The 25,413-nt window shown below is 39.7% G+C and overlaps 1 protein-coding gene across 1 annotated transcript in view; it reads left to right on the forward strand.

The window, feature by feature from the left end:
- The first annotated feature begins 15,938 nt into the window (after window positions 1-15,938).
- Slc9a4 (solute carrier family 9 member A4) overlaps window positions 15,939-25,413 on the forward strand; it is a 61,344-nt gene continuing 51,869 nt past the window's right edge. Inside the window, exons 1-2 of the mRNA XM_074050453.1 lie at window positions 15,939-16,443; window positions 20,508-20,971. Of these exons, the coding sequence (XP_073906554.1) occupies window positions 16,188-16,443; window positions 20,508-20,971 (720 nt within the window). The 5' untranslated portion in view covers window positions 15,939-16,187. The remainder of the gene's footprint in view (window positions 16,444-20,507; window positions 20,972-25,413) is intronic.

Here is a 25,413-nt window from a genome sequence, read left to right on the forward strand (position 1 = left end):
ACAGTCATGGAGACCAAGGGTATAGAATAGAAGACACATAAATAAACCCACACAACTATAGCTATCTGATTTTCAACATAGGCAACAAAAACATACACTGGAGAAAAGATAGTCTCTTCAACAAATTGTGTTGCAAAAACTGCATATCCACACATCTGCAATGGTTACTACTCAAGAAGCAAGAGATTAGGAGGATCATGGTTCAAGGTCAGCCCAAGCAAAAAGTTAGTAAGATTCCATCTCAGTAAGCTGGATGTGGCAGCATACACCTGTGATTCCAGCAACAGGGGAAGCCATAGGAGGATCACAGTGTAAGGGCTGCCCTGGGAGAAACTGTAAGAATCTACCTGAAAAATAACTAAAACTGACCAATGCTGGGGTATAGCTCAAGTGGTAGAGTACCTGTCTAGCAAGTACAAGACCCTGAGTTAAAACCCCAGTAATAATAATAATAATATTTATTACTTAATATTATTATTATTATAAGGCAAGATTGTAAAAGAGGTACTGTTTTGGAGGAATCCTCTGGGAGGGATGGGGGAAGAAAAGGGTGATGGAGGGCTGGATATGATCAAAGTACATTATACATGTGTGAAAATAGCATAATGAAATTTGCTAAAAATTGTTTAAAGGGGGGAGGATGGGGATTAAGAAAGAGTAATATAGACAAGATAAATTTGATCATAGTACATTATGTGCATGTGTATAAATATCACAATGAAATCCTTTGTATAATTAATTTAGGTCAATAATAAGTGAAGTTGAAAAAAAAGTCTAAGAAAGAAAAACCTTGTGATCATCTCAAGCAGTTCCAAAACAGTATTTGATAAAATTTCATCCATTCAACATGAAGTCTTTCAGTGAATAAAGCATAGAAGAGATCTTAGCAAACAAAACATAAACAGCTACAACTGAAAAAAATCTCACTTAATAGTTATAACACTGAGAACGAGGCAGGGAAATTAACTCTTAGGAGTGAATAAAACCTTGAAATGAAATTCTTCACCCATGCAATAAGGCAAGAATAATAAATAAAATAGCTTAGAAAGGAAGGTAGAATAAAACTATCTTTATTTCTAAAATGTGGGTTTCTATGAAGAAAATCCAAGAATGCTATTAAAAGTTCCTAAAAGTAGTAAATGAGTTTAGCAAATTCACAGGATATAAGATTAACATGTAAAACTCAAATATATTTCAATCTCTACTGACAAACATTTGAAAACCAAAAGTTAAAAAACATTACCATTTATAACAGCTCAAAAAAGAAAGGAAGGAAAGAAAGAGGAAAAGAAGGAAGGAAGGAAGGAAGGAAAGAGAAGGAAGGAAGGAAGAGAGGGAGGAATGCTGAGGTATATAGTGACAAAACTCATGGTTGTTCTATACTAAAAACTACAACATACTTATGAATTAAAGAGCAATTAAATAAGTAGAAAGGCATAGCATGTTTGTTGACATAAACAATCAACATTTTCAAATCAATATTTTCCCCCAAATTGATTTAGAAGCTTAACACAATTCCACTGAGTATTTCAGCAGGATTTTTTTTAGATAAGGCAAACTGATTCTAAAATATATGTAGAAAGACAAATAAATTGGAATAACAAAAACAACTTGGAAAATAAAAATAAATTTGGAAGACTCACAGTACTCTAGCTTATGAACCAATATAAAGTTATAGCAGTTGAGACAGTATAAAATTGGCAAAACAATAAATCAATGCATCTAAGTAGACAGTCCAAAAATACAAACTCATAAATATGACCTGTTGATTCTTAAAGCTCAATGAAAATTCAGTAAAGGGTAGAGTTATAGTTTTAAACAGGTCTCTATATCTCTGTCTATCTCTGTCTATCTGTCTGTCTATCCATCATCTATCAAATATATGTATAGAAAAAGATGGACCACATGCCTTATATAAAAATGAACTAAAAATTGGCCATATATTTCAATTCAAAACTTAAATGATAAGTTTTAGAAGAAAATATGACCTAGAGTTAGGCAAAGAGTTCTTAAATATGACATCCAAACATGATCCATAAGAAAGAAAGAGTGATAAATTAATTTCAACAAATCTAAAAACTTTTGTTCTGAGAACAACACCATTAAAAGAATGAGGAATAAAGTAGGCTAAAACAGACAAAAAGTATTTGAAAGTCATTAAAACAAAAACACTTGTATCCATAATACTCAATTAAAAAAAGAGCAAAACCTCAAATAGACATTTCACTGAAGAGGATTTACAGATGGAAAAAAATCTGCACTCCAAATAAAATGGCTAAAAAGTAAGGTGGGAGTTGAGGGACAATACCAAGTACAACCAGGGATGTGGAGCAACTGAACAGTCACATCTTGCTGGTAGAAATGCAAGATGGTGCAGCCACTCTACAAAGCAGCTTAGCAAATTCTTACCTACTTATTCTGTATCCCAGAAATTTCACACTCAATATTTACCCCAGAGAAGTACAAATTTATGTTCACACAAAGCCAGTATTGGGATGGACGTTTATGGCAGCCTATTTATAGTCGTCAATACCTAAAAACTTCTCAAACCTATGGGGTGCTGGCAAACTATGGCTGGTGGGTGGACATGCTGAGTCAGGGCATGACTGTGGGGAATTGTGGGGAACAAGACTTTACTGTGTAAGTGAGCTGCAGCTGATGTGTGGGTGCCTGGGAGTACTTGGAGGGATCCTTTGAACACTGGAGGACACAGAGAGTGGGAGTGCACAGGATCCATGTCAGGAAGGTGAGGGGAGGTGATCACCTGGCCCAAGCCAGGACCCAGAGGTCATGTCCTCTGGGTGCACAGGCCAGGCAGAGCACCTGCAGAGGTCTTCACACACACACACACACACACACACACACACACACACTGTTCAGTGTGTCACTTCACTGTCACTGCTGAGTGACAGTGCACCATGGGCCAGAAGAAACAATGCAGCTGCTAGAATGGGGAAGACACTCTGCAATGTCTTTCCAAATCCCTGCACTGAAGTCTGATGCTGTGGTCACTGTAAGGGACAAAAGCATTAAAAATCCACCAGTGCACAGAGCAGATATTGTATAGTAAACACAGAACTGAGAGAGAATAACTTGATAACTAGCACAAGACAAACAGCAAATAATAGTTCACGCAAACAATGGGCTCTTTCTCACCAATAAAAAAGAATTCATCTTTGAGACATACAACACCTGGATGAACTTGAAGGCATTTTACTATGTAAGAAAAGCTAATCTTGAAAGGTTACATTTTATTTTTGAATTAGCACATATTAATAATACAAGGGGATTTCATTGTGATCTATGCGGCTACTTGACTCTCTTCACCCTTCAGTATAATTTTCTTTCCCTTCTCACCTCCTACTGACCTCCCAGATAGTCCCCCATATACATTTATTATTATTATTATTATCTTCATCATTTTAGGTCTAGGTTTCACAAATGGGCAAGAACATGAGATATTGCTGTTTTGAGCTTGGCTGATCTCACTTAGCGTGATAGTCTCCAGTTCTATCTATTTTCCTGCAAGTGACATATGGCTGAGTTTATATATATATAGATATATATAAATATATATATATATCTGAATATATATATACATGAATATATATATGAATATATGTACATGAATATATATATATGAAGATATATATCTTTTTATATCATGTTTTCTTTACCTATTCATCACTTTTCTACAGGTTGGCAATAAACGTGTGAAGAGAGCTGCAATAAACGTGTGTCAGGTGTCTCTCTTGTATGTTGATTTGCATTCCTTTAGATAGATGCCCAAAGTGGTACAGTGGGATCATAAAGTAAGTTATACCATATTTTTAAAAGGCAAAACTGACAAAAACAGATCTGTAGGTAAGGGTGGAGGAGGGTATAACTCAAATGAGAACACAAGAGAGTGAATGACCTGATTGTCTTGGTGGTGACATGACTCTACACCTGTGTTAAAATTTATTCAACTGTAAATGTAAAAAGCTAACTTTATTTCATGTTACTTTAAAAATAAAACTTTAGCCCTCCACCTCCACCATCCCATCAGGACTTCCACTGCTTCTGGCTCACTTGATACAGGTGACACCTTCCTTAACTCTGTAGCATCTCCTGCCCACACAGTGACAGTCCTCAGAGCCAATTCCTTTGGTGTAACTCTAACCTGGCTGTCTTGCATGGCTTTGTGGGATGGATGTCAACTCTCCTCATAACTTGCCCATTGCCAAATGCTCCAGCTGATCTCTCACTGTTGATCATATCCTGTGGAGGGTCAGATACCAGTGTGCTCTCTGAATCCCCAAGGAAAAATTTCAGACTCATTAGGACTTATCCTTTTCTTTTAACTCTTTTACATCCAATGGCATGTATGCTGCAGGGACCATAACTCTTAAGCTCAGCCAACCTTTGGTCAAGGGGTGAAAGGTCAGTCTTCCCCTGGGCAGAGAAGTCCAGTCTTTGAGTCGACAGTGTCTGTTACACAGATTGCTAAGGGTTGTGATGCTAGACCAGTTTGGCTGCCCTTAGCAAGTCTTGCAGGACTTTTGTCTAACATCTCTGTTGTAACCAAGAGGACGCTTGTCACTCTCAGTTCTTTCTTTCTTTGTGATGGTACTGGGGTTTGAACTCAAGACCTTAAGCTTGTTAGGCAGGTGCTCTACCACTTGAGCTACTCAGCCAGCCCTGGGTTTTTGGTGGGTGTGTGTTGGATATTTTTGAGATAGGGCCTCACAAACTATTTGCCCAGACTGGCTTTGAACCATGATTCTCCTCATCTCTGCCTCCTGAGTAGCAAGGATTACAGGTGTGAACCACTGGCTCCAGGCTTAGTTCTTACATTTGTGACCTCTGTTAAAATTCATTGCCAATTGGAAGAGCTCCATTTAACATCTGAGCACCCCCACCCACAGGTAAGTGCCTGTGTACTGTGTCCTCTTAAAAATCACAGGCAAGTCTCTGACCAGAACTTTTCACAGTTGAATATCATCCCCTAGGTACTCTTGCCCCTCCGCTCTGGTTCATTTCATGTGTAGTCTTTCACAGGCCTGTATGATGGTAACTGGATTATTGGATAGGCTGAACTGAGGCATCTGTAGGAAACGGCTTTGTTCTCCTCCCCCATAGCCTTACCACATTCTACCGAACCTCCCCTGATTATATCGCACAAGAGGCTGTTTCCAAATTGACCACCAACTAAGGATGATGCACATGTACCTTGGGTCTAATTAGAACGGATAGCAGAGATGTGGCACAGATGAGTCATGTTTATCAAAGTCATTTTGTGTTTCTGAACTCACAGGATAGGCACTGGCTTTGCTCCAGGTGGCACTGCCATGCAGTGAAAGCTTAACAACCTGTGCTGGACTGTAATCTGAACAAGAAACAGACTCACTGTGCTGAGGCCAGCGTGCTCTCTTCAGAGTGCTGATCTTTTCAGAGGTCAGGAAATCCATGTTGAAACATCCATTTTGGTAGAGAAAGTCCTGCATTCCCTCCATATTCCTCTATCTTCCTTCACCTGTATGCTTTCTCCTTTTTGCCTTCTTATTATGGACTATGTGCCTGTGACAGTATTTCCATGAATAATTGTTGAGCTGAGCTGAGCTCTGGGCATCTGCTTTGTGAGCTACGATATCAGTAAGAATTCTGATGAAGAATCCACCTACCCATCTCAGATTTGCTCAGAAAGTGCTGAACTTTTTCTTCTAGCTGGTGCTCTTTCCAACACATCTCAGCATTGGTCCAAGATGAGATGAGGGGAGACAAAACTAACATCTGAACCCCTGGATTTTGTCTCTTCCTCTGTTTCCTATAGCCCGAAAACTCATTCCCCTTTTATCTTTCTTCTTCTTCTTCTTCTTTTTTTTTTTTGATGGAACTGGGGTTTGAACTCATGGCTTTGCACTTGCAAAGCAGCCATTCTACCTCTTGAGCCACACCTCCAGTACATATTCCCCTGGTTATTTTGGAGATGGAGTCTTGAGAACTATTTACCCACACTGACCTCGAGCTGATCTTAGCCTCTCCAGTAGCTAGGATTATAGATGTGAGCCACTCGTGCCCAGCTGTTACAGCTGTTTTTCTGTCAGAAAAAAATAAGATTCCTGATTCTGATTAGAAAGCACTTACCTTAGTGTTCCTAACAATGACTTTGACCAAGTACCATGTGCAAAAATCAGTTTGCCTACAATAAGACACAACCCTGTCTATGTTAGCTCTACTATCAAAATGCTGCCTCTCTGTCAGAGGCTTTCTTTTATACCCGAGAGACTGATGAACACCCCATGGACAGGCCCAGCCTGCTGGTTGATGAGAGTCTATTGTCCTCTCAATTCAGCCTTACAAATTTCTAGAAACACACATACTGAGTTATTCAGGTCTTCCTTGCCCAATTTTTGGGAGAATTGCTTCTCAAAGTTGTTTAGAAGCCTGTTCTCTGTCTGCCATGGAGGAAATGAAGAAATCACTTTTCAAGCAGAAGGAAGGATTGTCTCCATGGCTGTGGGACTTTGGAACAGTAGGCAGCAAGCTATATGGGCACAGGGTGGCATTTCCAGCCCACATTGAAGAGGTGGTCCTTGGTCCCAACTTTCTTAAAGCATTGGAGAAATTAGATGTGGAGCTTGGGGAACTATCTCTGTTCTTCTAAGGCACCGTTAACAGATCGGTCCTCCATAGCCACACTTGCTGGCCTCGGTGCCAATGGCTACCCAGGTGGTGAGCTGTACAATACTGTCTTCAGCTCTATGGCAAGGAATTCTGGAATGAGTAGTCCCTTTCAATGAGTTAATACAGGTATGACCTTAGGATAATGTGTCCTGTGATCATGAAAAATAATCCTCCCTTTTTGCTAAAGGTTGTGAGTCATGAATTTTGTATCAAGAGATACAAAACTGCCTTACAATAAAGCAATAGATTTCAGAGGTTACAAACCACCTATGGAAGAAGCCTGCTGTACCAGAGACATTGATAGATACACTGCTGTTTTTTTTCTCATACCCATGGAAATCCAGGTTTTCTAGGTGAGACAATAAAGAGGGCAAATTCTTCTCATCACACCCAGCTTCATACTGGATGGCAGGAATGAGGTCATGGCAAAACTCCTGAATGATTTCTGTTGTGGACTGAACTGTGTCACTCTCAAATGTATATGTTGAAGTTCTAACTTCCAATGTATTTAGAGAAAGGGTCTTTATGATATAAAGTTAAGTAAAGTCATAAGGTTTATCTAGCATCTACTACGTACAGAGCATTTTCCTCTGTTATATGTTATGAAGCTTAATCTTCAGACTATCTTTAAAACAGACACCACCATCATCACCTTGTCATCACACATTCATTGTCATCATCATTGTAGAGAACACAACTGAGACTTGAAGAAGTTTAAGCCATGACCCAGATCACATAGCTCCATGTTTCTCCCTCTTGCAAAATTTATTCTCTTAGGGAAGCTACCATATTTGAATTGTAAGAACGTGACATTAGCTCTGGCACAAAGACGTGTTTCATGTTCAAGCTCACATTTATGCCTACCATGCTACCTGTCCTCTCTTCCCATGTTGGAATGTCTTCTGGGGTTGATTATACCCTTCTCCAGGCTATTTGTTTCTCTCAGAGCAGTGGAGGTTTGACTTTGGGGGGCAGGGACAGAACATAGCTTTTTTGTCCTGAAAGCAGGGTCAAAGCTCCTGACTTCTCTCCAGCTTGGGACTCAGGCTTTCAATTTAGGCGTATGATATACCAGAACTTGATCCAAGGCCACTCAGCATAATTGCTAGCTGTGGGTTTGGAAAGCAAATCATCTTTCTGGACAGCATTGACCAATTCTCTATCACTGCTCTTTTTCCCTCTTCTTCCTAAAAAAAGAATAGAAAATTCAGCTTAGACAAAGGAACAAGAGCTCAGGAGCTGGCGACAGATACTCTAAACCCAGAATACTGAACAAATACTTTCTGCAAAGTCAGTGAGGACCACACAGTAGAGGAAGTAGAAAAGGTGTGCTGAGCATTTTGTTGAAAGCTATCGTAGGAGAGAAATGCCTTTCTAGTTCATCATAAGCCGACACAGGACATGTGTCAAGCTTGCTGTTGTTCCTTTTGGAACTTCTTTAAACCAAAAGCTGCCTCTGGGAGCAGTTTTGCACTTGCAGAGCAGGCATTCTACCTCTTGAGCCACACCTCCAGTACATATTCCCCTGGTTATTTTGGAGATGGAGTCTTGAGAACTATTACCCATTTGCCCTCATTTAGTTCCATGAAGACAGACAGCATAAGGTGACTTAAATTATCAGGAATGTCAAGCAGTTCCTTCTCCACCACTGAGCAGATGACAAAGACCACAAGAATGTTTGAGACTTGCACCAATTAGGGGCCAGAACAAGGCAGGTTTCTACTGACAATACAATTACCTGAATAGTCAGATCAAAAGCTTCAGGTAATTTTAAATCTTGCTACAGACCTAAAGTTTCAGAGAATTCCTTTAATTTTCTGCTTTGCAAGGGAAAATATTTTTTCCCTTCTTCACCTTTAAAATCTCTCTTTATATGAATAAGTCCACATAGATAAGACCTCAGCATCCTAAGAAGCTCTGGAACCTCTGTGAATGGGTTTTTTTAGGGATTTGGATGAATTGATCAGTAGCTTTTGGATCTTACTACTGCTAGACATGCAAAGATGAATTTGGTTGCAACTAAGCTCTGAGGCTCCCTGTTAGCAATTGCTCTAACCCTTCCTAAATGTCCGAATCCTCTTACTTGTAGAGAACATGCACATGATAAAATGTGCTCTTTCAACATCCCATTGTCTTTCTGAGACATCTTTTTCTTCCTGATATCCCAGCAACAAATTTGCTGGTCACATTTGTTGTATGGATGGAGGCCTGTCTCACCTCCATTCCATCCTACCGTTTTTCAAAAACAGTTGCTACTTAGTGCTTTCTATATGACAGAAAATGTTCTAACAATTCTATTAATGCTAACTCATTTAGTAAATTCAATTGATCAATTTTATCTTTATTCTTCTGCAAGTGGAAATCAGGGTTTCTAGCACCATTTGCTGTAAAAAAGAAGTCTATTTTTTACATATTGAAATATATTGGACCACTCATTAGAAATCAATTAACCTAAAACATAAAAGATTATTTCTAAACTTTCAATTCTGTTCTATTGGTCTATACAGCAAATCTGGGATTGAGGGTATCCCAGTACACAGTTTTGATTACTTTAGCTTTGTAGCAAGTTTTGAAGTTGAGAAGCATGAATATTCCACCTTGGCTTTTTTTTTTAAAGATTTTTGCCTCTTCTGGTCATATTCCATAATGAATTTCAGTATCAGCTTTTAAATTCTAAAAAGAAGTAACACATCTAGGATTTTGTAGAGATTCTGTTAGATCTGTAGATCACTTTTGAGACCATTGTCATCATAACAACATTAAGTCTTCTGATTTATGGACAATGATTTCTTTTTACTTAATTAGGTCTCTTTTACTTTGGCAATGTTTCATTTTCCAGAATACACGTTTGACACTTCTTTTGTCAAGTTCTTTCCTAATAATTGTATTTTATTCTTTTTGTTGGTGCTGGAGTTTGAGCTCAGAGCCTTATGCTTGCTAGGAAGGTGCTTTACCACTTCAGCCACTCCATCAGCCATAATTTTATTTTTGATGCTGTTGTAAACGGCATTGCTTCCTGCATTTCATTTTGCTTTTCTTATTGCTACTATAAAATAAATTTGTTTTGTAAAATCTCATATTCTGCAATCTTGCTGAACTCATTTATTATACCTAATAGATTTTTAGCCAATTATTTAGAATTTTTATATAATAATGTCATGTGCAAATGGAAATTACTTTTTCTCTTCCAACCTAAATGCCTTTTATTTATTTATTTATTTTTGACTAATTGCTTTCAATAGAACCTCCAGTGGAATGCTGAATAGAAGCGACAAGAGTGGATGTCATTATCTTATTCTTAATTTCAGGAAAAAACAATTAGTCTTTCACTATTAGGTATGATGCTGACTATGGATTTTACCATGTTGAGAAAGTTCCTTTCTAGTCTGTTGAGTGTTTTTTAAATGAAAACGTGTTGATTTTTGCAAATACTTCTTCTCAGTCTAATGAAATGCTCATGTGGTTTTGTCTTTTATTCTGCTGATATGGTAAATTACATTAAATGACTTTTGGATATTAATTAACCTTGCCTTCCTGGGATAAATCTTACTTGGTACAAATAAGTTTTTAATTGTTATATGTTCTTCTGTATCTCCAGCAACATTTGTTATTTTAAGGCCTATTTTGTGGGTTATTTGTAAAGCGTATCCATCCCTCTTTCCGTACTGTTTGCCTGGTATGTCTTTTCCTACTCTTTTTACTTTCAGCCTACTTGTGTCTTTGAATCTAAAAGTGTATTTTCCATAGAAAGCTTGTAGGCTTATTTTTTGTTACTGTTAAAACATGGATATTTTGAATGATCTTTTAGTAATTCTTGATATTGATTCCTTTCCACTCCCCAAACTCCACAGTTTGTTTCTGTTTGTGTGTGTGCTTATTTGTTTAGTGACTTGGCTGGGCAATTTCAATAAAGTCTATTCCCTCTGCAGCCTTTGATATCACGCTTTAGTCAAGGTAGCCTTGGACAAGCTCATATTGTCCTAAACACCTCTCTCCCACTGGATGGCAGTGGTTTTGGCAAGCTTCTCTTTGACTCCTTCTTTCATTGATGTCTGTTTATCTTCTAGCTGATCTGTTGTGGTTATTGATACTGTTAATGGCAATGGTGTAGTCTCTGGTCAGAGGATTTCCAAATTCTTTGTGTCCCACATGTAAGAATAAATGGCAGGACACATGGGTGTAAATGGAGTTTATTAAAAGTTAGGGAGGGGAATTACAAAAAGGGGGCATGGTGGGACCAGGTAGAAGCTGGAAGCAGAAACAGAGTGTGGTTCTCTTTTCCAGTTCTTTTAAAACTTATGCTAACCTTGGAAGGGAAGAACCTGGTTATAACCAATAAGCAGTGAGTGGGAGGGGAATGGGTGATTCCTGGGCCAGGTGAAGGTGGTTCTAGTTGTCCTTAAGCTAGGGTGTAGATAAGCCACACACATCTGCAACTGAAAGGAAGGCTGAGAGAGGAATGTTCAATCTGAAATATTATATTAAGTCATATGTTTTCTAAGAATCCTGAACTTTTCCTAATTCTAGCCTGCTTCCATATCATACTTCACTACCAGTTTCAGGTAATTTAAAGGTGAATGAGCTATTGTTTTCAACAATGCCCTGGACCATTATTTGTTTCACAGTAAAATCCAGCTGAAGCCAAACCCTTTGCAGGTTAATCTTTGAGGCCAGTCTTTGAGACTTGCTCTGAGCTCAGGCGGGCTCTTAGCTATTTCTTTCCCCAGTCTTTCTGTTAAATTTCTAGTTGGTCTATCCTTTCACTTGTGATCATGGAGCTATTACTGGAAGGAAGGAACAAGGGGGACTCTTTCAGCTTACCAGTTTCCACATAAATTACAGGAACTTAAGATTCATGATGCAAAGCATTTCCAGGAGTCTCACAAAAGGAGACTCACAATTTAGAAGTTTAGTAAGGATTTGTCTTAGTAAAACAGATAAGGTAGGGAGAAACGGGAAAGGGAGGGAGAAATATCTGCTGCACTTCACATGCAAGAGGTGGGAGTGAAAAAGACTTAGAATGGAGGTTCTTGCCTGGGGTATTCTTGATTTCCTATCTAGACACATGGTCTCATTACTTTGCAACCCCTAATCATTGAGCTAAGGTTCCAAGCATTAAGACAATAGGTTTAGTGTGTATTTAAAACATAGTTAAGATGGGTCTTGTTTATTCTTCAAAGTAGCCTGGGTTTACCCAAAACACAGGGACAAAAGGTGTGAGCTTCAAGACTTCCATTTACCAGACAGGCCCTTTAATTTTCTGGCTTCTACTTTATCCAACAATTTTCAGCTCCTAGACATCTAAAGGGAGAAGGCAGACTTGCCTTTTGCTGTGTCTCCCTGTTCTGTTAAGTTATTTAACATCTAAAAGAAAAGAAAAACTGGGGGCATGGCTCAAGTGTTGGAGTGCATGCCTAGCAGAGGCGCTGAGTTCAATACTCACTAATACAAAAAAATAAATAACTAGGGGAAAGGAAAGGACAATGAGAGATAAGGAGGGTCAATGTATGTTGCACGCACACACACACACACACACACACACACAGAAATGCAGGTGTAGACTGCATAATGAAATCCACAAAACTTTGTGGGGGGGTGGGAATGTAATGGAAGGGGTCACCTTGTTCATGTGAACACTTTACACATGTATGGAATCATCATAATGAAACCCCCTTGTACTATTAATGTATGCTAATTCAAAAATATAGTAAAACTATAAAAATATAAATAAAAATAAAATAAAAGGATAAAGGAAGATGATGGGTTTGATGCTCTGATTTTTCAGCTTTATTTTATCTTCCTTATTCTGTTTTAATTCTTGAGTCAGACCTTCTTAATATTTTTTATTTCTGATTCCCGGTCACCTCATCTATCTCTCCATCCTGCCTCCTACTAGCTCTTATTACGTGCTCATTGGTTTTGACTGCTCCCTTAGGCTTATATTTCTCTACACTTTGTTCAAATAGTCTCTTTAGAGATAGCTGTAGAGCTGTTTTTCCTTTTCTGTTTGGCAGAACCTCTAGTCCATTTTTCTGGAGACAGGGACAGGGCAGCAACCTGTTTCTCTTTCAGGGACACTATACTTTATGAGTTGGATACTGTTCAGGGCAGTAGCCCTCTGTGTACTTAGTTTGCTTGAAAGTATTTCCTGGTGTGGAAACTCAGTCTTACGAGCAAGCTGGGGTGAAAGAGGTTAAGTACCCATGTTCCTGGCCAGCCCTGCCAGGGTTGAACCTCAGTCCTATGAGTGCAGCTTCATGGAAAAAGGATTGTCAGTCACACTTGTCTGCAACAGAGCTTCTGCAACTCATTATTGGAGGTTGTGCAGGCTTTGGAAACATATAGTGACAGCCTGATTTTCTGAGTAAAAACTGCAGCCCTTGCCTGGGAGCTGAGCTTAGAGTCCAGCCCTTGACTATATCTACCCAGAGAAGAGGTTTCCTTACACTGAGCTCATGGGTAGGGAGAGAAAACAGGTCATGCCACAGATTCTTGAAGGTCTTACAGGTATTTAGGATGTTTTCTTCCGTTTTGTATGCCTTTAGAATAATTTCCGGAGACCGAGAAGTTGCATTTATGTTTAGTAATTCTCATGAACCGTGGCTGTATTACTGGGTGGTGGGAGTGGAGGAGTTGAAACTCTGTTATTCTGCAAGTACTTCCTTTCTTCCTTCCTTGTGCTGTCTTTGGCTTGCAGCACTCACAGAAGCTTTGTCTTACACTCAGTGTGCTAGCTTGTGAAAGCACTTTAGACAAATGTGTGAAAAGTATTGCAAGGGTGGAAGTGATGCCAAGGGTCAACAAGGGGGAGCAACTAAATCTTAACCTGGAATGCAAGTTGTTTTACTGCCTCCCTCTGTTGGCATCACTTCGCTAATACCGATTGTGCCATCAGTTGTCAGTTGATTGTAAGGTGAAAGAAAATGTGGTATATATACACCATAGAGTTTTATTCAACCATAAAGAAGAATGAAATTATGTCACTTTCAGGAAAATAGATGGAACTGGAAATCATCATGTTGATTGAGACAGCCAAGCTCAAAAAGCCAAAAAGTTATATGTTTTCAGTCATGTGTGGAACATAGATCTAAAACAATAATGATGATAACAATAATAATAATGGGACTTGAGTGTAAAAGGGGACTGTTTGGGTGAGATCTGGGGTTGGGGGAAGGAGAGGCTGTGGGGGGTAAAAAGGATGGAAATACATTAGCTATATATGTGAGGACACACATATATGTGAGGATACACACATATAGATATATATATATGTGTGTGTGTATATTTATATTTATATATGTATGTGTGTGTATGGACAGTTATAATGAAACCTACCAAACACTATCTGAAAAAAGGGGGAGGAGGAGTTAAGGGAATAAAATAGAGGGAGTGAACTTGTTCAAAGTACACTGTACATATTTATGGCACTATCACAATGAAATTCCCTTGTACTATTAATTTATGATAATAAAAATTGTAAAAAAAACAAATTTAAAAGCACAGTAAAAGGATCATTCATAAGAAATGTCATATATTCATGAAAGTTTGAAATTTTAGACCAGGAAAAGGGTTCCTAGTGTGGATGACATCTTCATTTTCACAGGGGAAACTGAGGCTCAAACAAATAGTGAATATCCCAAAGTCAATTAAGTAATGACTGAGAACAGAGGTATTGGATTCTTAGTTTTGGTCTTTCTACAAACCACCAGAGGAGATTCTATTATTTCCTTTTAGAAGAAAAGTACAATAAAAATGCAAATAACAACAAAGCCTTTAATGTAAAGAAACCTTGTAGTATGGGTCTTTCACGTATTCATTCTGGAAAAATAAAACAGTTGGCTCAATATGGTACCCTTCTTGTAGTCTACCTGATAGCTCATTTTAGTGAATGGAGCTAATCTAATTTTGTGTCAAACTGTGAAAGACAGAGAAAAATACACATGAGCTCTTAATTTTATTATCATGCTAGGAATTTGAGCCTACGTGTTAGGATCTCAACCATTCCTTTCTCAATTTCCCAGTGATCTTTGGGGTGTGTCTGTCTGTGTCTGCATGTGTCTGTGTGTGTCTGTATGTGTGTTATCTGTACTCAATAATAGGAGATAAGAAGAAAAACACAAATTGCCTTGCAGTTTGATGTGGATGTTGAAGTAGTATGTGAATTATGGATGATACTTCTTATTTTCTATTGAGTGCCATTTTTCATTGCAACAGTGTTATATTTTATCACCTATAAGAATAAGAAATAGGATTAAAATAATAAAACCTGACATTTATTAAGTACCAACTACATACCAAATACTTCACTTGTTATGTCTTGATGAGGCGGATGTTATCCTGCCCCTTTCCAGGTAGAGAAACTTTAACAGGTAATTAACCTGGCAAAGTTCACTAGGTCATATATAGAAGAACTAGAAATAGATTCATAAAACTCATCTCAAAACTCTTCCATGAACACTCTGTGATATGCTTTTTTTGAACAAATAGACCACAATAATAAAATTATTTAAAATGGAAAATTTGGATTTTCCGTGGAGTTTTTCATAACTGGAATTTAAGATGTGAGAAAGTAGTTATTTGGTTTCTTGCTTTTAAAGTAATTCTTTGTAAAGTTTATGGAAAGTTGGCACTTCATTCCTTCTATGAATTACTGCTCATGGAGTACTGTAATGTTTCATGCCAATGTTTGGTGTCATCCTTGTCATTGATCCCTCTTCCTCCTTCCTCATTTATTGAGACCATATGACACAGTGTTCCAAGACAGTCCTAGTTTGCACCTGTGATCTGGCATCGTTGTTAATTGATCTTCATTCTCAAAAGCTCCTTGGATGTACTTTGATGGTCATTGTTCATCTCTAAACCTGCCAAGGGTGTCATATTACAGGTTTCCACTAGGTGTCAGCAGTGTAACCTCTGAGGGAGAACCCTCAGAAAAAGCATTTCATTACAGAAGTCAAATCAAAGCAAATAATTGTGGCTCAAGAGCTACCTGCAGACCTGACCATTCAAATCTAGTGAGAGAGCAGGGGGAGGAGAGAAGGAGCAGGTACGGCACAGGTATCTCTTTCCTGGGATCCGATAGAGCGGAAAGGATTCCCTTCTTCATTAAAGGACTCCAAAAGTACATGGAATGAGCACTGTAGTGTCCTTTCCAATTTTCACTCACAAGAAGAAACCAGTATGCAGTGAAGTGAAGAAACGGCTTTGAATGAAGAGATAGTCTCCCTTCATAAATTTCTCTTCAAGTCACAGTTGGATGAAGGTCCTACAGGTAGCTACCTGGTCTGTAACAAGTTCATTGAATGACTACATTTGAGCCAGAAGCTGAATTGCTTGAACAGGAATGACTTAAAGAAGACTAGAAAGCATCTCCATGCAGGCTCAGTAACACACCGGGGCTCTTCTCAGAATGACCCATGGACTGAGTGAGTTTTATCTTTGATTTGGGTGATGCAGCTTATCTCTAGAAGCCCTCTCTACCTCAGAGACACCCAGGTGTGCACTGAGAAAAGCCCACAAGCATGGCTCTTCAGATGTCTGTGCCTTTTAGTCCTTGGAACTCAGTGCTGTTGCTGGTGGCCCTTGCATGTTCTGAAGCATCTTCCAGTCTGAATGTTTCCACAAGTCCCCGTGCCCAGCACATACCCAGTGCTGGGTTTGCAGCTTCCAGCTCAGAGCCAGATGAAAGGATATCTGTTTTTGAACTGGATTATGATTATGTGCAAATTCCTTATGAGGTCACCCTCTGGATACTTTTAGCATCTCTTGCAAAAATCGGTAAGTCCTCAAATACCTGGTTTGGGAAGTTGTTTCTCCATGAGATAACATACGTAAAAATCCTTGTAGGTGATGGTCTAAGTGGATTTTAACTGTTACCACTATTACATTAACAAAAACAACAACTCCCTTCCTTAAGTCAAAAGAAAGTCAAAGCTATTTAATGCTTCAGGGCTGTGGCTTGAAATTTAATGGCATACTTCTGGATCCTGGGTTGCTTTTGGTTTCCTCTCATTTCAGTGCGACAACCATGTAACAGTATTTATCAGTAAAAGTTTTAAGTTCTGTGGTTTAAAAGATAAAATGCTTAAAGCATGAAGACCTTGGAGTGATTCAGGTTGGACATTTCAGAAGCCACATGATGGTTCTTCTGTAAAATATTTCTTCATTCTCAGCCATGTAAGTGTGGAATTCATCAATGGCCCCCATTGTCTATTCTTTATAATTGGCACATGCTCTGTGAAATGGACAGAAAGCAAGGACAAGACAACCACAGGCAACTCATTTAGTCCTCAGAGATGGGATGTGGAGCATATAAGATGATATCTGTTAGTAAGACTGGTTTACAACTAAGTTAAATGGAGCCGATGGGACACTTCTGTTTTTCTTTGTGAAATAGTTAATTCAAGTGAATGGATTAAGTTCCAATCAAAGGTTCTTTGTGCCAAAAGCCAAAGTGGTGGTTTACATTCTGTGACTATTTAATTCCTAATTGTATCCTCTTGTCCCTTTACAGCCAGCTTATTCCAAAGTGGAAAATCAATACAATTATCTCAGTTACTAAGCATAACATCTTTGCCTCAGCTATCAACTCTATATTATTTGAATGTGCAGATTGCTTAATTGAGGTAGAATCGAGAATATTTTGATGCTCGTTTGTGCGTGCACTAGTGCAATGTGTATGCACTTCTGCATGTACCACTGTATGGATTGAGCCATGTGTGGTATCAGTTAACTTTTCAGGCTCCTGTCTGTTTACTTAATTCTCTCACCTGAGGTTGGGGACGCAGGTGTACTTCTTTGTAACAGCTATTCATTTTGAGCTAGTGAAGTGTGAAGACTGAGTGGAAATTGTTGGAGTGAAGAACTCTCTTGCAATTTGTTAAACAATTAAATTATGCAAAGGGTCTCACATTATTTTTAAAAAGTCTTTGAGTAAATGACTTTCCAAATGGAAACTGTCCTCAGTTCAGAGCAGAGATTAGCACCTTTCATGAAACCACATGGGCCCAGAGAAGGTTCAAGGTGGCCTTAGTGGCACTTTAGTGCCCCTTTATAAACATTGGGAAGAGTCTTTGTCTCCATTGTCCCCTCCTCCACCACTCTTCTTCCTCTTCTCAGCAATGGCTGAAGTTGGTCTGGGAATCAGGAAACTAGATGTTGTTGATAAGTTGGTCACTTTGTCTGTCAATAGACATCTCAATGCAGATTTATATCAGCATTAACCAGTTTGTTCTGTAAAAGGTTTTGCATGTGTTCTGACTCACTATGAGGTAAAGTGAAGAGACTGACTATAAGGACACTTTCTCTTGGGACTATTGATTTAAATGTTCTTGATTTTCATGTTGATGTGATTCAACATACTTTAGAAAAGGAAAATTACTTAAGTAGGTTATCAGTTGGAACATGCTTATTCAAGTATTATTGCATATTTGCTAGTCTTCAAGAGTAAGAGAAGGGAGGATGAAAGGAAGGGTATTTATTGAATACGTGCCATGTGCCAAGTACTGGGCTGGAAGGTTTATATGTGAAGGCTCATTTACCGAGGGAATAATTAATAAGAAGAACTTATAAAATTTTAATACCTAAATAATGCATGAGTTTTTAGATTATATTATAAAACCTGAATAAGAATACAGTTAACAGTTAGTATTCTTGTCATTTATTATTTTATTCCTTATTAATTGAGGCATATTTACTGAGTATTCATGCAATATGTGGAAATGACCTTGCTCCCTGACCTTAAGAAAGGTAGGTTAACCTAGAACTGACTGAACTGACTGCTAGGCACACTGGAAGAAGTACATCAAAATGCTCACTAATCCCTTTAAAACACTCAACTCTGAATTTACAAAACAAAGCTATTATAGAACAACAATAACAAAAATTCATCTCAAGCTTTGTGAGCTGTCTTTTATTTCAGTTCTATTTCTTGGGACATCATGGAAAAGTTTTCCTTGAACCATCTGGAAGAATGGAATTGTAAGTTCTACCCTGACTTTCAAGAAGGAAGTTAGTATTTGTGTCCATTTCAGTTTCAAGCTCTGGAACTATAAAATCTTGACATGATGTGCTCTTTTGTCCCTCGTTAAAGGGGAGAAACTATGGAAACATGGCATGCATGCGGCACTTCCCTTTACGATGCCCCCATTTGTGAGCATGTAGCTTCTTCCTGCTGTCACTATAAATACCCAAGGTGGCTGAAGGCAGGTGAATGTTGAATACATTTCAGAAACTCTGATTCCTGGAAGCAGGACGAGACTGAGGAGCTCCAGGACCTGAAAAAGTCACACTGTGGTCTCTTCCACTTCCTTGACATATCAAGCAATATGAAGTTTGGTATACAAAAAACACTAACTGAAGGAAAAGAAGGAGAGGAAGAAAAGGAGGAGGGCATGAAAGTTGCAATTAGGAAATGGAGAATATAGGACTCTAGAAAGAGGTCATAAACTGGCCTTGACCTCAATGGGATCAATGTAGAAGAGGGAGATGTCCCTTGATGACAGTCATACTCAATTTTATCATCCTGCCTGCGTATAGTGGAAAAGTTCAAAGCTGTGCTCAGGGAAACCCACATCTTTTTTGGATGGCTGAGCCTTGAAATTACTAAGGAGACATTCACTCGCTCCCCATGGCCTATGGGAGGAAGCCTACCATCCTTACTTTTGAATTCAGGGCCTTCTATCATTTGGCACAAAGTTATCATCCAATTGTTTTCCTAATATTCTTTGCAATTCAAAAATTGCTCCAGTCAAATCTCCTCAATGAATGTCAAGAGTATCTGCCTGACTTGGTCCTAGTTAGTTTATAAAGAGGAAAGGTTTATTTTGCTTCACAGTTTTGGAAGTCCCAGTCCATGAGTGATTGGCTGCAGTGCTTTTGGATTAGTGGCGGTGCAACATACAATGGATGGCTGGAGAGTGTGGCAGGGCAAACTCATTCACTTCATTACTAAGAAGCAGAGTCAAGAGGAGGAAGGGGGTGAGGTCTCACGATCCTCTTTCAGGGAACACCCCAATGACCTACTGACCTCCCACAAGAATCCACTTCTTACAGGTTCCACCACCTCCCAAGCACCACCTTGATGACCAAATCTTTAACACATGGGCAGAAGAAATAAGGGAGCCCCAACAATAAAGGTAGTGTCTGTAGAAATTAAGAGAATGGGTAGACTTCTGGGGCGGCTAATGAGAGTGATACTTGAGAAATCTGGGCTGATTATAGGAAGGGGCAAAGATGATGGAAGATGGCTCATGAGTTGATCTCATTTCCCTCCTCAGTGGCTGATCAGATAGCAATGTTATTGGTTTAATTGGTGGAGACAAAATACAGAGAAAACATTTTAATTTTGCCCGTTTGCTTGGTGAAGAAGGGAATAAGGTAAGTTTGGAACAAGTTGAGGTATATGTGACTTTGTTCGGTTGTGCATGAGTTACAAGGTGGATTTTGCCTGAGAGCAAAAGTTTCACTCCTCTCCTTCGCCCTTATGTGCTCTCTCTGATCCCTAAAAAATGGGGAGTGCAGGAGGAAGGAGAGGAGATGGGACAGCAGAAGTTCAGCATGTTAAGCACAGATCTTAGTTACAGTCCCCACAACACTTCCAGGTCCTGCTACAGATGGGATGCTGAGGCTTAGGGGTGTCAACCAGCTAGCCCAAGGTTCCATCTGCTTGACCTAAAAAGATCTCTCATGACTGGGGCCGTGGCTCATGTGGTATAACTCTTGCCTAGCAAACATGAGGCCTGTGTTTATTTCTTAGTATTGAAAACTCACAGGAAAAGGACTGTAGTACATCCAGCACCACTTCATTTAAAAGACTGAAAGACAGTCCTCTGTCTTCCCAGGCTTCCATCTTTACCACAGACTGCCAGGCCTCATGCCAGAAAGCTGCCTCCTCATCATCGTGGGGGCTCTGGTGGGCAGCATCATCTTTGGCACTGACCACAAGTCACCTCCGGTTATGGACTCCAGCATCTACTTCCTGTATCTCCTTCCACCCATTGTTCTGGAGAGCGGTTATTTCATGCCAACTCGGCCCTTCTTTGAGAACATTGGCTCCATCCTGTGGTGGGCAGGCCTAGGAGCCCTGATCAATGCCTTTGGCATTGGCCTTTCCCTCTACCTCATCTGCCAGATCAAGGCCTTTGGCCTCAGTGACATCAGCCTGCTGCAGAACCTGCTCTTCGGCAGTCTGATCTCGTCCGTGGACCCTGTGGCTGTGCTGGCCGTGTTCGAGGAGGCGAGGGTGAACGAGCAGCTCTACATGATGATCTTCGGGGAGGCCCTTCTCAATGATGGCATCAGTGTGGTGAGCTGCTATCGTGTCCCCAGGGGGGCACAGGGGTAGAGTGGGGCTGGGGGGCAAGAGGCTGTACTCAGGGCTACGGAGAAGTCGTAAGTGGGATGGGGCTCCTGCAAAGGCAAGACAGGACTTCAGTCCATAAATCATGACCCAAGTTTTGGTGACTTTCTTTAGGATCTGAATTATGTGCCAAACTGTTCATGAATTTCTTTAAAGGGAGAAAAAGAAGAATAAAACTCTTAATTTTTAGCTAAATTTAGGGGTTTTTTTCCACTTAGCAAGGAGAATCATTACTAATGACCATTCTGGGTTTTCATTCTGGCAAAAGCAGTAACTTGTGTTTTCATTTTCTCCAATTTATGAGACCTCACCCCCATTCCTTTATGCTTTTATTCTAAACTTGCTACATTACATGAAGTTAAATAAAAGAAACAGGTCATGGGGGATAAGACAGAGTAATTATAGAAATGTGTTAGCTTCTACATCACTCAAACGCATGACTCACATGGAGATGTGATCGGGCGCTTTCTGTTTAGGAATCCTTTGAGAAGGATAGACAGACTGGATCAATACTTAGCATTGAGGCTCAGGAGATGTCTGCAGGCCGGGCTGCTGGAGCCTTCAGAACAAGACAGTCTCACTGGTCAGTTTCTTTAATAAGCACAACCTTCACCAGTTGTTAGTCTGTAAGACATTTATATATTTTAAACTTTTTTATTATTTTAAACTTTATATCCCTACATACAAATAATACTAGGTTGCATTTCACTTTCAAAGAGCCAAGCAGTACAAAATTATGAAACACAAAAACTTCTACTTGCCTCTCTTCACCCTTTATGCAAGAGGCAATTGTTTTTATTCATTTGGCCTTTTTCTTCCTGGTCTTTATCATGTGCACGCACACACACACACACACACACACACACACACACTCACACAGACATATACATAGCTATAGAGGTATGTTGGGTTTTTTTTACAAAGGTTGGGAGAACATATGTATTGCTTAGATGTAACAAGTCTTGGAATTCTATGTTTTTTCAGCTGTTGCATAGTATTTCAAGGTATACCAAATGTTTACTATAATTTATTTAACAATTTCCTGGATGGATGATTATTCAGGATGTTTCTAGATTTTTGCTTTTACAATCAATGTTGCAATGAGTACTCTTTTTCTGCCTGCCTCTGGTTTTGCATTTGGGACTGTTGGTATAGGATATTTTCTTAGAAATGAATTTTCCAGCTTAAGCAGTATGTACATTTATGATTTTAGAATATTTTGAGGTTCTCATCACCACAGTCACTCCATTGCAAAATGAGAACTTTTCACTCTAGAGTTATAGAGATGACCAAATATCTGACCCTGGACAGATGGGATGGTCATTTGCTCCAGGGAGGGGACACCACATGGCTCATATGGCCACATGGGGGCTGCACCTGGAAAAAAAGTGAACTGGCAAGGGAACAGGTTGACACTGCTTCTGAAAGAAGATGTGATGGGTTGTTTGGCTAAGTTTGTGGACTATCAAGCAACTGAAACTTGCTACTCAGGGAGAGGCAGGAACTGTGCCTGGTTCCCTTGGTAGGGAGGGTTGTCTGGCAAGGTGACCTTATCCATGGAGCTGTGGAGTAAGGATAACTTGCAGTTAGGCCGGATGAAGTCCTCTCAATTTTGTCAAATGTAGGGTAGTATGTGACATTAAACTTGACTGCACAGCTGCCAAGATTTTCCAAAAAGTCATTATCAGCTTACACTGACAAAGGCAGGGTGCTGACTGCCACCTCTTTCATTCTCACATAACACTGTTTCTTCACTAGGAACATTACCATGTGATCTACAAAAAATCCTTCCAAGAAATAGTCTTTATGAATTACCAGTGTAAGCGCTTGACTGCTGACCATGAGCTCAAAGACAATTCAACCTCGCCCCGAATTTTCTATAGAGTTTGGTTTCAGGTTGCCTTTTCATTGCCAGCAACATTTGCTTGGCTTTCTCAAAGTTTAATTGCTTCCGCATAGACATTTCTAAAGACCAATCATTTCAAAATAAATTATAATTTTCTACTGACCAGAGTATCTGCTGAAGGCACTTAGGTGACCTTGCTGGGAGACGCTGATGTTGCACTGGCTCTGGTGAGGTTGCCCACACGTCACTCTGTGGTCACCCACAGCACAGTGAGTATTAAGTGTGTGCCGGGGCACTGCTGGGTCCCTAAGTGAAACCGGAGAAGCCCCAGGGCCAAATTTAGAAAGCAGCTTGAAAGCAACTGGTACTTTCTGCCATCCAATGGTATTTTGAGAGGCTTTGAACTCACCCTTTCATTGAGCAGGGAGCCTGCCCAAGGATAGCAATGGCAATCCTGCTCATTCAGCAGAAAGTCTGAGTCATCCACAAGGTGGCCTGTGGTTGTGGGCTACATGTAACAGCTCTATAGACCTTTGTCCATGAATTGCTGCCTTTTCACCAATGAGAAGGAGCTGCTTGAGCAAAATATCAATGAATCTGATACTCTGTGTCTCTTATCCCACTTAAATCTTCCTGCCACCAAGATTTTAGGTCATAGCTTTAATCACAAGAACATGCCTTCAGTGGTAGGCAAAGTGAGCAGAGAACAAAATCCAACTAGTTTTAAATGATAACCAAAACTGTATTCTATACTAGACATTTTCTAAGACAGTAGATTTCAGCTGTTCTCACCATATGAAAGAAAGAAAGAGATATAAGGAAGGAGAAGAAAGAGATGAAGGGAAGGAGGAAGGGAGGGAGGAATGGAAGGAGGAAAGAAGAAAGAAAGGCAGGAAGGAAGGAAGATGGTAATGATGTGAAAATGGTTACATTAACTAGACTGTAGTAATCATTCCATTCAAAAATGGAGAACAGGAAGGTAAAACAGATCCTGGGGGTTGGCAGGATGTAGGGAAATGGTATAGGAGGATGAATGTGATGGAAATATTAAGTACTCATGTATGAATATAGTAAGATGAGACTGTTGAAACTGTTCCAGGAGTGGGGGGAGGGGAGATAAAAGAGAATGGTGGAGGTGTTAGATTCAACTATGATATATGTATTATAGTAAGAACTTTGATAAATGTCACAATATACCCCAAGTACAACAATAATAAAAAGATAAAAAATTAAAATGATAAAAAATGATGTTGTATGGCTTTAACACATGTAATTTTAATTTTTAAAATGAAAATTCCTTCCTTTCTTCCTTCTTTCCTCCTTCCTTCCTTTCCTTCCTTCTCTTTCTTTCTTTCCTTCTCCCTCTTTACTTTCTTCTATTTCTTTCTTTCCTTTCTTCCTCCCTCCCTTCCTTTTTCCCTCCTTCCCTCCCTCCCTCTTTTCCTGCCTCCCTTCCTTCCTCCTTCCCTCCCTCCCTCCCTTCCTTCCTCCCTTCTTCCCTTCTTTCCACCTTCCCTCCCTCTTTTCCTTCCTTCCTCCCTCCCTCCATTCCTTCCTTCTTTCCTTCCTTCCTTCCTTCCTGATTACCAAAAAATAAAAATAACCCATATTCCCGGGTGGATGTTATGGCCAAAATTCCAGCAGGAAGACAAGTGCAGCTACTATACCCAGGCCTCATGTGTGTGGGTCACTTTCACATTTATTATCTTATTAAATCCTTAGGTCTTATTGTGAAGCATGAATGAGTGCCCTCATTTTTTTGAAGGTCTTTTTTTTTCTTTTATTCATATGTGCATACAATGTTTGGGTCATTTCTTCCTCCTTCCCCCCCACCCCCCTCCCCCTCCCCCATACCCTCCCTCTCCCCTCCACCCCCCCTCGCTACCAGGCAGAAACTATTTTGCCCTTATCTCTAATTTTGTTGTAGAGAGAGTATAAGCAATAATAGGAAGGAACAAGGGGTTTTGCTGGTTGAGATAAGGATAGCTATACAGGGAGTTGACTCATATTGCTTTCCTGTGCGTGGGTGTTACCTTCTAAGTTAATTCTTTTTGATCTAACCTTTTCTCTAGTTCCTGGTCCCCTTCTCCTATTGCCCTCTGTTGCTTTAAAGTATCTGCTTTAGTTTCTCTGCATTGAGGAATGCCCTCATTTTAAAGATGAAGAAAATAAAGCAAAAGAAGTTAAGCTGAGCAAGGACAATAAACTTGCCCGACAGTGACAGAGCAGACCTGTGCGCCTCTCTGCCCGCTTCCAGCCATTTCGCCTTCTTATCTGTTGATTTTTCAACTCATAAAGCTGTGAGAGACAGGAGAGAACCCACATGTTGGTGAGGACACAGGGCCAAAGTTCAGTTGGCCAAGCCAATTTTCTTTCTCATGTACAGAAGTGGTAGGTTTGGTGATTCCACTGTGTGGCTTTAGGCAAGATTCTGATCCCCTCATGCCTGGAAAATTGGGATGTGACATTCCTCAGCTCACAGGGTATACAAGATTCATACTCAGCTTTGAGTACAGTGAGTGCCCAGCCTGGTGTGGACCCT

The sequence above is a fragment of the Castor canadensis genome, chromosome 12 (assembly GCF_047511655.1).
Source record: "Castor canadensis chromosome 12, mCasCan1.hap1v2, whole genome shotgun sequence".
In the NCBI taxonomy this organism is placed as follows: domain Eukaryota; kingdom Metazoa; phylum Chordata; class Mammalia; order Rodentia; family Castoridae; genus Castor; species Castor canadensis.